The 12426-nt window shown below is 46.1% G+C and overlaps 1 protein-coding gene across 1 annotated transcript; it reads right to left on the bottom strand.

The window, feature by feature from the left end:
- Positions 1–9137: 9137 nt before the first annotated feature.
- Positions 9138–11698, bottom strand: LOC141498369 (uncharacterized). Its single transcript, XM_074201486.1, has 2 exons — positions 10989–11698; positions 9138–10221 (listed from the first exon to the last, which is right to left on the bottom strand). The coding sequence occupies exons 1-2, from the start codon at positions 11505–11507 to the stop codon at positions 9220–9222; spliced, it is 1521 nt and encodes a 506-aa protein (XP_074057587.1). The 5' UTR covers positions 11508–11698; the 3' UTR covers positions 9138–9219.
- Positions 11699–12426: the final 728 nt, after the last annotated feature.

Below are 12426 nucleotides of genomic sequence, written 5' to 3'. Positions count from 1 at the left end.
GCCCACTAATTTCCCTTTCTGGGAAAACAGTATCTCTATTCATAATTCTACAAAGGTCCAGAAATTCTTGACCTTTTCCTGGTCAGTTACCAAAAAAAACCCCCCAAAAAACGAATAACCCTTTGAATTGGCTCTTCAGAATTCAATATACCCATTGGGGTTTCAGTTTTATCCCTAGCCTTACCCTCAGTAATTTGCCACAAAACTAAGGACTCTTACAAAACATTTTCACCCACTATATCCACTGATCTGTCTAGTCTAAAATGAATTAAGCAGCAGGAGAAACATTTAATACTGATGGCAAAATTCTAGAATCTTACACAACAGTTGAAACCACAGCAGTGTTCTGTAGGTGAGTGATGCCAAAATTCCAAGCTCCCTGATTGGTCGACCACATGGACAATAGGTTAATATCATTTTTGAAAAGGATCTCTGCTGAGTCATATTTGTTGATTTTTCACTTTCTCTCTTTTTAATGAAACCCAATTAAAGGAGAGAAATTGACCATTAATTTATATTAGTAAGTAAATGGGGGGCTGGAAGAAAAATAGAGGGAGAAGCCTACTGAAAGATCAAAGCTTTCCAACACTTTATGAGTTCAAAAGACAGAATTCTATTTAAAATTCTATGCGAGAAATCTCAAGGAAAAGAATGGGGGGGAGGGGGGCTGAGGGAATCAGCACCCTAGAGAAGATTTGGAGGAAAGTACTTCCTCACTGACCTTTTTTTTGCCAGATTAGGAAGGTTGGGGGAAGTAAGGGGATGCTCAGGGACCTGGGGGTAGGAGCAAGTGAACAGGCTGGCAGTTGCACATGTGTGGAGAGGGGTGAGGGGTCACAATTGGGTGGCTGTCTGGGGGCTAAAAGAAATTTGGTGAAACCAGATTCACCATGAGCCTGCCTTGCTATGTGATATGGCATTGCCAAAGGAAAATGAGCCACTATTTTTTGTGAAAAAAGACCAGAGATGAGTGTGTTTCTGAAGTGTCTTGAATACTTTGTGTGTCTATGATCCTCTTCCCTACACTCCTCCTTTCCCCCATGCTCCATTCGGATATGGTGAAGTCATTGGAAATCTGAGGCAAGCACCCCCAAAACAGAGGTCCCTATGCCAATGAAGACTGGATCAGAGATCTCACCAAGCTGAAGGGAGGCAGAACCTCTGCAAAAAGCTACCCTAAGGAGCCCCCTAGAGCTGAAATAGCACCAACCAGTTAAAACAGCTGGATGGCATTAGGCAAGTCATTTAATCTGAATGGACTTGACTCACAACAGGATTCATTAAGAGCCTACTATTTTTGAGACATCTCAATTTCCTCATTTATATAAAGAAAGGATTGTACTGACTTTCCAACTCTGATCAAATATGACGTATAAACTCCCTTCCAACGCTTATAGAAACAGAGAATGCCAAAGTTAAAAAGGGATCTCAGAGTTAATCAAGGTCATCTGAACCCAAGTACAATCTATACCAAACTCAGCAAGTGATCATCTGGCCTTGGACCATATTGGAGATGAGGACTAGAGAATGCTAATGTCTTATGAATCTATAAGTTCTTTTTCATATAAGCAGAACTGATAGGGACATTAGAGATTCTTTCATATAACCTCATTTTGCAGATGAGGAAACTGAAGCTCACAGGGTAAGTGCTTATAAATTACAATTTCAGTGAAGATATTTTATCATGTTTTATATTACTATATATATATATGAGAGAGAGAGAGAGAGAGAGAGAAACAGAATTCATCCCATATCTTGAGAGATGGTAGGGGAGTGAAGAGCAATGGGACTAAGTCCAGTCTCACATAGTTCTACTTGTTCATAAAAATTTTCAGAACTCTTTTATTTCTTGCTAAGGTGTTCACGAAGTCCCTGTTCATCATTTTCAGTTAATATCATTTACTAACTAGTAATATTAATCAGTTTCTCTGTCTTTACATATGAGAACATTCTAGACTATTAAACAAATTGAAGTGACAGTTGTTGGGATTTCAGACCCTGAAATGTGGCAAGTCTGAAAAGACTAAGCTTAAAACCTGGAAGATGGCAACCCTGCAAGCAAGATGAGGTTCCTAGTATTTAGATTCGATCCGAAGGTCTAAATGAAGGGACCATAGAGATCCTTTAGCACCTGAGGTATTCACAGTCATTCATTTATTCATTCTTTCCTTTATTCAAGAACTCATGTCCAAAATATTAAATTGAACTTCTTGGAAACTTTTGGAATATTTGGAGAGAGACAAATAGAATCAAATAGAGACAGAGACATACAGAGGCAGAGAGACAGAGAAAGACAGACACAGAGAGACAGAGGAAGGGATAGACAGAAAGAGACATACCAACAGAGAGAGAGAGAGAGAGAGAGAGAGAGAGAGAGAGAGAGACTGACATCTAGAGGTAAATAAAGACAAACAGAGACATACAGAGTGAGACAGATATAGTGAGACAGAGACAGACCAAATAAGAGAAAAAACAGAATGAGACAGAGACAGAGAGACAGAAAGACGGGCAGCTATATATAGACAGGAAGAGAGACAGGGACAGTCAGACAAGCAGAGAGAAATAGGCAGAGACAGACAAAGGCAGAGAGAGACTCAAAGACAGAGAGATAATAGTGAGACAATAATAGAGACAGGCAGTTAGAGGCAGAGAGAAAAAGAGGCAGAGACAGTGAGAGAAACAGAGACACAGGCAGAGAGACCTACAGTTAGAAGTAGGGACAGAGGCAAAAAGAGACAGAGTGAGAGAGACAGATACAGACAGGCAGAGAGAAAGAAGGCAGAGACAGACAAGAAGAGACAAAGAGAGACAAGCAGACAAGAGAGGCAGAGACAGACAAAGATATTGGGGCATGCAGAGAAAGAGAATGAGACTGAGACAGACATCTACAGACAGAGAGACAGAAAAAGAGAATCGGTCAGGAACAGACACAATGAGTCAGAGACAGACAGACAGAGGGCAGGAGAATAAGAAAGAGACAGGCAAGCAGAGGCAGAAAGACAGAGACAGAGATATATAGACAATGAGACAGAGTGAGACAATGAGACAGGGAGACAGGGACAGACAGACAAAGAGACTGGCAGCAGATGCAAAGAGAAAAACAGGCAAAAATATATGGACAGAGAGTGAGGTAGGGATAGAGAGCAAAGACAAAACGGGACAATCAGAAAGAGATGGAGAAAGTGGCATACAAGTAGAGAGAAAGGCAGAATGAGACAGATAAGCAGACACAGACCAACAGGCAGAGGTAGATAGAAACAAATGTAGAGACCTGGACAAAGACAGATAGAGAGATGGACAGACTGGGACAGACAGTCAAAGAGAGAGACAAACAGATTGAGAGTCAGAAAGATGCAAAGTGAAACAGGTAGGCCAGAGGAAAAAGGCAGCCCAACAGCTAGAGGTAGAAAAAATATACAGAAATAAACACAAAGAGAGACAGAGAGACAACCAGATAAAGACAGTGAGACAGAAGCAGAGGAAAACAAGCAAGCAAGAGGCAAAGAGGAAAAAAAGGCAGAGAGACAGAGACAGAGAGATAATAAGTGAGATCAACAGCTAGAGGTGGTGAAAGCCGGAGGTGGTAAAAGAGAGTCAAAGAGAAAGAGAGAAACAGACAAATTGAGACAGGCAGAGGGAAACAGCAAGAAGCAAAGAAAAAAGGGCAGAGAGAGACATAAGAAGAGAGACAGAACAAAAGCTAGAGGTAGAGAGAAACAGAAGCAGAGAGAAAGGCAAAGAGACAGATTGAGAGGGAGACAGAAACAGGCATGCAGGAATCAAAGAGAAAAAGAGGCACAGAGAGGAGAGAGAGAGAGGGCGAGCGAGCGAGAGAGAGAAACAGCTAGAGGTAGAGAGAGACAGATGCAGAGACAGAGACAGATAGACAGATTGAGACATTGAGACAGAGGGGGAGAGAGACAGGCAGGCAGGAGGCAAAGAGTGACATGTTGAGAGAAACACCAACAGCTAGAGGTAGAAAGAGATTTAGTGAAAGAGACAGTCAGAGAGAGAAAGAGAGAAAGAGAAAGAATGAGACAGTCAGAGGCAGAGAGAAACAGGCAGGCAAGAGGCAAAGAGAAAGAGAGACATTCTGAGAGAAACAGACCAGCAGCTAAAGGTAGAAACAGATGCAGTGAAAAAGGTAAAGAGAGATAGAAAGACAGAGACATTGAGACAGTGAGACAGAGGGAGAGAGAAACAGGCAGGCAGGAGACAGAGAGAGAGAGAGAGAGAGAGAGAGAGAGAGAGAGAGAGAGAGAGAGAGAGAGAGAGAGAGAGAGAGAGAGAGAAAGCAGAGAAAGCAGACACAGACTGAGAGAGACAGACCAACAGCTAAAGGTAGAGAAAAACAGATGCAATTAAAAAGGAAAAAGATACAGAGAGACACAAACAGATTGAGACACTATAACTGAAGTGGAGAGAAACCAGAAGCCAAGAGGCAAAGAGAAAAAGGGAGGGAGGGAGGGAGAGAGAGAGAGAGAGAGAGAGAGAGAGAGAGAGAGAGAGAGAGAGAGGAGACATACTAATAAAGACAGACCACATCTAGAGGTAAAGGGACACACAGGCAGAGACAAAGACAGAGACACAGAGACAGACAGATTGAGACAGTGAGACACATGGAGAGAGAAACAGGCAGGCAGAAGGCAAAGAGAAAAAGGGGGGGGGGGAGAGAGAGAGACAGAGAGAGCAGAGACATACTGATAGATATAGACCAACATCTAGAGGTAGAAAGATACAGATACACAGACAAAGACATAGAGAAACAGACAGATTGAGACAGTGAGACAGACGGAGCTACAAACAGGCAGGCAGGAGGGAAAGAGAAAAAGAGGCAGAGAGAGAGATATCAGGAGAAAAAGAGCAAAAGCTAGAGGTAGAGAGAGATAGATGTAGAGACAAAGAAAAATAGAGAAAGGGTCAGCTAGGTGGCACAGTGGATAGAACACTGGCCTTGGAGTCAGGAGTACCTGAATTCAAATCCAGCCTCAGACACTTACTAATTACCTAGCTGTGTGGCCTTGGGCAAGCCACTTTAACCCCACTGCCTTGCAAAAACTAAAAAACAATAAAGACAGAAAGACAGACAAAATACAGTTGAGACAACAGGAGAAACAGGACAGGAGGGAGAGAGAGAGAGAGAGAGAGAGAGAGAGAGAGAGAGAGAAACAGCTAGAGGAAGAGAGAGACAGATGCAGAGACAGAGCCAAGAAAGATAAGGACAGACAGACTGAGACAGTGAGACAGGCAGAGGCAGGAGACAAAGAGAAAGAGAGACATTCTTAGGGAAACACACCAAAAGTGAAAGGTATAGATCCAGAGGCAGAGAAAAAGGCAGAGAGACAGAGAGACTGAGACAGTGAAAAAAAGCCAGAGATAAAGAGGAAGGCAAGAACCTAAGAGAAAAAGGGAGAGAGACAGACAGACAGACATATTTAGAGAGACAGACCAACATCCAGAGGTAGAGAGAGACAGATGCAGAGACAAAGAAAAAGGGAGACAGAGACAGACAGATTGAGACAGTGAGATAAACGGAGAGAGAGACAGGCAGGCAGGAGGCAAATACAAAGAGGCAGATAGAGGGACATATCAAGAGAAACAGACCAAGAGCTAGAAGTAGAGAGAGAGATAGAGGCAGCAAAAGAGACAGTCAGAGAGAGAAAGAAACAGGCAGGTGAGAGGCAAAGAGAGACATTCTGAGAGAAACAGACCAGCAGCTAAAGGTAGAGATCCAGATGCAAAGAAAAAGGCAAAGAGGGATAGAGAGACAAAGAGATTGAGACAGTGAAACAGAGGCAGAGAGGAAGGCAAGAAGCAAAGGGAAACGGGCAGAGAGAGAGACACACTAAATGAGACAGACCAACAGCTAGAGGTAGAGAGAAAAGGACAGAGAAAAATGAAAGTAGAGACAGAAAGAAAGACAGAGACAGTGAGACAGGCAGAGAGAAACAAGCATGGAAGAGGCAAAGAAAAAAGAGGCAGAGAAAGAGAGACAGAGAAAGAGAGCAGAGGCATACTGAGAGACACAGACCAACATCTGGAGGTAAAGAGAGACAGATGCAGAGACAGAAAGACAGAGACAGACATATTGAGACATTGAGACAGAGGGAGAGAGAAACAGGCAGGCAGGAGGCAAAGAGAAAAAGAGGCAGAGAGAGAGAGAGAGAGAGAGAGAGAGAGAGAGAGAGAGAGAGAGAGAGACAGGCAGAGACAAAGTGACAGAGTGAGACATAGACTGAAACAGACATACAGACAGAGGCTAAGAGGCAGAGAGACAGATGGAGAAAGACCGACAGAGACAAACAGAAATATAGGCAGAGACAGTGAGACAGAGAAAGGAAGAGACAGAAAGACATACAAACTGAAACAGAGAGACAAAGACAGGCAGGGGCAGAGAGAGATAGTGAGAAAGATTGATAGAGACATAGGCAGAAAGAGTGATGCAGAGAACGAGACAAAGTGAGGCAGATAGATACAGTGACAGAGACAGAAAGAATGAGTCAAAGAATTAAGGTAGAGATAGACAATTAGACAAGAGTCAGAGAGAGAGACAGTGAGACGTGAAGCAGACAGACAGAGGCAGAGAGAGACAGAGGAAGAAACAGAAAGATAGGCAGAAGGAGCAAGGAGGGAGTGGGAGAGAGGGAAAATAAAGTGGGAAAAGGCCTACATTTCAGAGCTGGAGGAGGACTTACTTGGCACCAGTGTGCAGTTTTCTCTCCCACACACAGTTCTGGCCTTGAAGTGTGTGCTCTACCTTAAAACAAAGAAGTTTTCAGTCATTTGCCAAAAGATGTTGGAGGGGTCAGTTTCTTTCAGGCAATCACAAGGCTCTGTCTCTTGTCTCTTCCTCTGTGTATATCTGTCTCTCTGACTCGGCTTCTCTGTCTGTCTTTTCTGGGTGAGTGAGGTTCACGGGGATCATGGTGGCCTTCCAAGAGTCAGGACTCCCTTGGGTCTAAAAGGCAGTTCAACAGTCCCCTCCATATCACACATGGGAATGGGAATCAAGTCAGGGGAGGAGAGCCCAGTTTTCTTGTTTCTTCTTGTTCCAGCTAGGATACTGAACCCTCTTCCAAACACTAGCATTTCTCCCATTTGATCTTAGGGTCACTATCAAGTCGAACCCAGAGCAAATGACTGCACCGATTATGGGGGGGAGGAAAGAGGCAGACCATTGGAGTGGTGGGGACTATGGGTGCTACATGTAGCCTCCAATGCTAGGCCCTGGCCCGTTTGGTCCTGTGGGCCTTTTTTTTTTTTATTAACAACGCAAAGCTGGGTAGGGGTAGGACCATGAAAACATCCAGAAAACGTTAGAAAAAAAGGAGAGGGGGAGAGGGGCAGAGGGGCAGAGGGGCAGAGGGGCAGAGGGGCAGAGGGGGAGAGGGGTCTACCCAAGAGTTTGCATTTCTGTGGATGAGATTTCAAGTTGCCATTTTGTCTGCTGTTCATTTAAAAACTTGTGGAGCGACCACCCTAAAAAAAGATCCCAACCCCCAAACTTAGAATTTGCCTTTAAGGAGGAAGTTTGCCGCTACCAATTAATTCCATTTAAAAAAAAAAAAAACCCAATAATCACTTCCGTGGATCAATCTTCTCCAATAGTAATGGCCGTCCAATGAGAACAGACCAGGCCGACCTGGTCCTGAGCCCAAGCTGTCACCTCACCCCTTCCCTTATCCTTAAATTCGGGGCGTTCCTTGTTAATGTATTGAAGGGATCCCCAAGTCCGAATCTGAAAACGGGTCAGCATCCCCCACCCACAGCTTCGATCCAGAGCCCATCAGGATGGCCAGAGAGCACATTCCAAATAAAGCGCTCAAATGGGAGGGGGGACGAGGGAAAAGGCAGCCCATTGCAGTGGTGGGGGGAAAGGGGCACACATGGGGCCTGCAGTGCCAGGCCCTGGGGGGGGGGGTCAGTCCTCTGGGACTTCCCTGTTAACTAACAATGCTGAGATGTGTAGGGCTAGAACTGGAAATACACCCGCGAGGGCTCAACCGTCCAAGTGAGGCGGCGGCGGAGCAGCGCATGCAGGGAGTCCGGGCTGGGGGTGTCTCCGAATCAGGAAGAGCAGAGTTGAAACGTAGCCTTGGCCACGTTGGGGCCAGTAACATCCCCGTTTCCCTCGGTTTCCTCATGTGTAAAGAAAGCTGCAAGAGTCACGACAGCGCTTTTGCCTAGAAGCCCTCCCCCCACAACGGAGTCCCGAAGGGGCAGCAGCAGCAGCAGGAGGACCTGAGGGGCCGAGGCGGGATTGGAACTCGGTCCGCTGGACAGCGCCTGCAGACAGCGGCTTGGGGCAGCCACCTGCGGGGGTGCTGCCGCCTCTGGGGCCCGGGCGCCAGGCTTCCGCCTAGGCGGCCTTCGGAGGGAGACGTTGTGGCCGAGATGCCCCCCGCCGCCCCCCGCCCCGGGACGGTGTCATCGCAGCCCCCACCTTGCTCCCGTCCCCCCGGCGGCCCGGAGCTCTCGGAGTCGGAAACCAGAACGCCAAGGGCAAGGACCGCGGCGCCTTCCTCTCCTCGGATGTCCAGGTGGAGCCTACCGGGCCGAGAGGGTACGGCCGCACGGTCCGAGGCGAGCCCCGAGCCGGGCTCCTCATCCTGGCCGCCAGCCTTCCCAACAGGCTGCAGACCCTTCAGACTCCTGGTCCCTTCACAGGACCTGCTCTCCCCCCCCCCCCGCTCTCCCCCGCCAGCGCCCCTTAAATTCCAACATAGTCACGGCAATTCCGGGGCAGGCTGCGCCCGTCCCCCTACCTCGCCCCCTGGAAACCCCCCAAGCCCGGCAGGAGGGAAAGAACCCGCCAGGACTTTGAACCTCCGGGTGGGAACCAGAAGGGGGCTGTGACAGCGAGGCAGAATGCGGTCAGTTGAAGGACACGGGGAGAGTGGTCTCCTGGTTCTCCCCAAGCCGCGGCTTGCACACACTCGTGGGAGCTTCTTATTCACCCCGCCTACAAAGGGGCCCCAAGGAGATGGACAGCGCCCAACTAGGTCGCCATGGCCTTGTTCATGCTCATTCTTTCCAGCCCCCCCCTCATCCACGCCCCCGTACCCCCATACACACGAGCTGAAGGTGTGAGAAGCAAGGTGAGCAAAAATGAGTGAACCAATGTTATGTTTGTGATAATTCCCTTGAAGGACCTTTAATCAGCCTTGGCATTGTAACAAGAGGAAGAGAGGCGTTGCAGGCCGCCTGGCAGGCCAGCGCTCACTTCTCCTTGGGTTCCTCTTGTGCAGGAGGGCGAGGCTGGCACCGGCAGGTGTAACAGTGAGGCAGCTCAGAGGCTCGCTGCATTTCCAGGGACATCGACGTTGCCAAGGCGGAGATGACCGACAAGGCAGGTATGAGGTTCGGGGCGCACGAAGACAGAAGACTTGTCAGATGAGCTTCTAACTCTCTCAAATGCGAGTATATGACCGCGTGCCTCTGAGGTCGGTAGGCATTACAACGAGTAACCAGATGGAGACTCAGCGCGGCGACGTATCCACACGTATTCGCCAGGTACATTGGGGCAATCTCCGTCTGGTGAGATGGGTGCCCGTTCCCCGGCGGAGCCTCACCTGGAGAGCCGGGCGGCGCAGAGGAGCCCCCTGCGTTCACTGGGCGGCTAGGGCTCTCCTTTTCACCGGCAGCTTGACCCTCCACGTCGTCTGACCTCGTCTCCCGTGGATCTGAATGACACTCACATTCGGGAGGCGAGGGAGAAGTAGAAGGCGAATCAGAACCATAAATAGGAGAATTAGATGGCGAAATAATAGAATCCGAAATAGAAATCGGAGGAGAAGTATAGGCAGGAGGGGGAGAAGGGAGAGAAGGGGAAGAAGAAGCAGGAGACATATAAACGAGAGGAGGAGAAACTGAAAGGGAGGCAAGAGGGGGAGGAGAATGCAAACCAGAAACACTACAGGAGGAACTCTCATGAGAGGGGGAGAAATAGGAAGAAGAGGCAGGACAGGTGTCAGGCTTAGACCCAAATCGGGAGGACGAGGAGGTAGAAGGAGTGGCATCAGAAAAAGAAGTAAACGCAGTAGCGGGAGCAGGGTGTTTCTTCCCGCGAGTGGCCGGCCTGCTTGGTGGCGTGTGGTCGTTCCCTTGGGCGGAAGCCTTTCTCTTATTTGGGCGGCGGCATGCGTTTTTCACGCCCACTCGTCTCTTAACTTTTAACAACAGGTGAGGATTGCCTCTTCTGAAATTCGGATTGCAGTACACCTGTTATTAAAACCAAAACAAATAATTCTTACGATCCGAGAGGAGCAAGCAGAAATTCCTAGGAAAAAAAAAACTTACTCTCTTCCTTTCAAAGCACAGATTTTTGAGCTGGCTAATGACCCTTAGCCTTCTAATCCTTTCAAATTACCTTTAGCCAATTTCTTCTTTTCATGCACTAGAGAATCATCGTAGTAAAAGATGCATAATGGGACAGATTTAGCCTCAAAATGCTAAGAGGAAATGTCTTTTAAAAAGTGTTTGGAAAGGCACGGTAAATTTAAAAAAGTACAGAAGATTAATTCATGATTGAGAGACTTGAAAATACTGCAAACCTCTGCTAATTAGGCAGCCACCAAAAAGTACTGGTACTTATTCATAGACATTTCAAGATGATATTACTCTATGTCTGTCAATAGAAAGTATCCTTTTATAACACTGAAATACTTGTTGTACTATTAACCCCTTAACTTAAGAACTCTACCACTTCCAATAGGTTAATTTTATGAAAATACTTTTTAGGAGGGCATTTATCAAAATCCAAACAAGTTCAACAGCAATGAAGTTTAGCTAAAACAATCATTATTATTATTACTATCATCATTATTATATTTACATCACAGCTTTCAAACTTATATTACAGGGTCATTATCTATTGATTAAAAAAAGAAACTTTTCCTTTGCATTTAAAACACACAAGATAAAAACCAAGGTCTTTCTAGAAACCAATTAAATTTAGCTTTCTAAAATCATGTTATTATTTAAGTTACCTTGGTCGTTTGAGGAGAGTCTCTTTCTTCCTCTGAAAAATCATGACAGTCCCAGTTTGCTAAGTCTTTATGAAGCTTAACAAAGCCATAGAGATTAAGCTGACGGATGAAACTCTTAATACTATCAGTTTCAAAGATCCTACAACTGCCTCTCTTTCCCAAAACCTCTTCTCTAAACAAGGTGTCATGGATTACCACGTAATTTCCATTTTCATTCCAATGAATCGACCTAAACTGGCTGCTTTCAACCAACTTCCAGAGTTTCCTTGGAAAAGTAAGGGACAAAAAATCGTTGTCTTCCATGCAGTCCTCATCAGGAAGTGAGTAGCACGTTCTTTTGGCTGAAGGCTCTCCGGAGGATGCCGCAGGACAACCGGGAGGAAAAGTCTTTTCTTCCTCTGGCGTCGAAGGAGAAAAAGTCAGAGCAATACTGCTGTGGTCAGAATCATCAGATTCCCATTGAGGACACTTTTCTTCTGAATCTGAATAATCAGAATCCATTTCCCGTCTTCCAGACATTTCACAGGGGAAATCGTTTCTTCCACTCAGTCTTGCGCTTCAAAGCAAATGAGCAAGTGCACAGTCTGGGACATCAGAATGGAGGCTTCGATGACATCATAGAATGATTTCGATTGCCTAACAAACACCAAAACAATGATTAGAGTAAGTAAGTTGCTGAGATGAGAACTCTGCACAGCCACCTGTCTGGTCTGAAGTTTCATTTGCAATGTTCAGATCAGAGATGTGGACAACAGAGGTTTTCTATGAACAATGTTTCATATAATTTCTAATAAACGGGAACATTGCCCTTGAGTTCTTATCTTTAGAGTTGCCTCCCTGTCAACTGGACTAGCACAGGAAGAAAGATAACTGACCTTTTATTTTGCATTCTCACTGAGCCATATATTCCAGCTGGGTGATTGTGGGGGTGTGGAGCCAGATTTGGACTTGGGTACTCCTGGTCCCAGGGCTGGTGCTCTATCCACTGAGGCACCTGGCTGCCCCAACTACTACTATTATTATTATTTGGTTTGATTTTTTTTTTTTTGGTTTTTGCAGGGCAGTGGAGTTGGAGTGCTTGCCCAGGGTCACACAGCTGAGTGATTGTAGGGGTCTGGGTCCAAATTTGGGCTTGGGTGCTCCTGGCTCCAGCCCGGTGCCCCGTCCACTGTGCCACCTGACTGCCCCTATTATTGTTATTATTTTTTAATTTTAAGTGTAAATTTTTTCTCTTTCCTTTATTGCTCATGAGGGTCTATATTTTTTGGTGGGAAGGGGTAGTATGTTTACTCTGAAACAAGAATTATATTACTTAGCAAAAGGAATTTCCTGCTTAAACATAACTTTACAAAATGACCTAAATTCTTATTGAGGGCACAATTTTTGGCACATCTTTAAAGAGGGGCAAAGCCCAGCCCATATAGCCAAGAAGCTTTGG

The sequence above is a fragment of the Macrotis lagotis genome, chromosome X (genome assembly GCF_037893015.1).
Source record: "Macrotis lagotis isolate mMagLag1 chromosome X, bilby.v1.9.chrom.fasta, whole genome shotgun sequence".
Taxonomy (NCBI): domain Eukaryota; kingdom Metazoa; phylum Chordata; class Mammalia; order Peramelemorphia; family Peramelidae; genus Macrotis; species Macrotis lagotis.
Note: the sequence above shows the minus strand (reverse complement) of the source record. Positions and strands in the feature narration are given on the sequence as shown.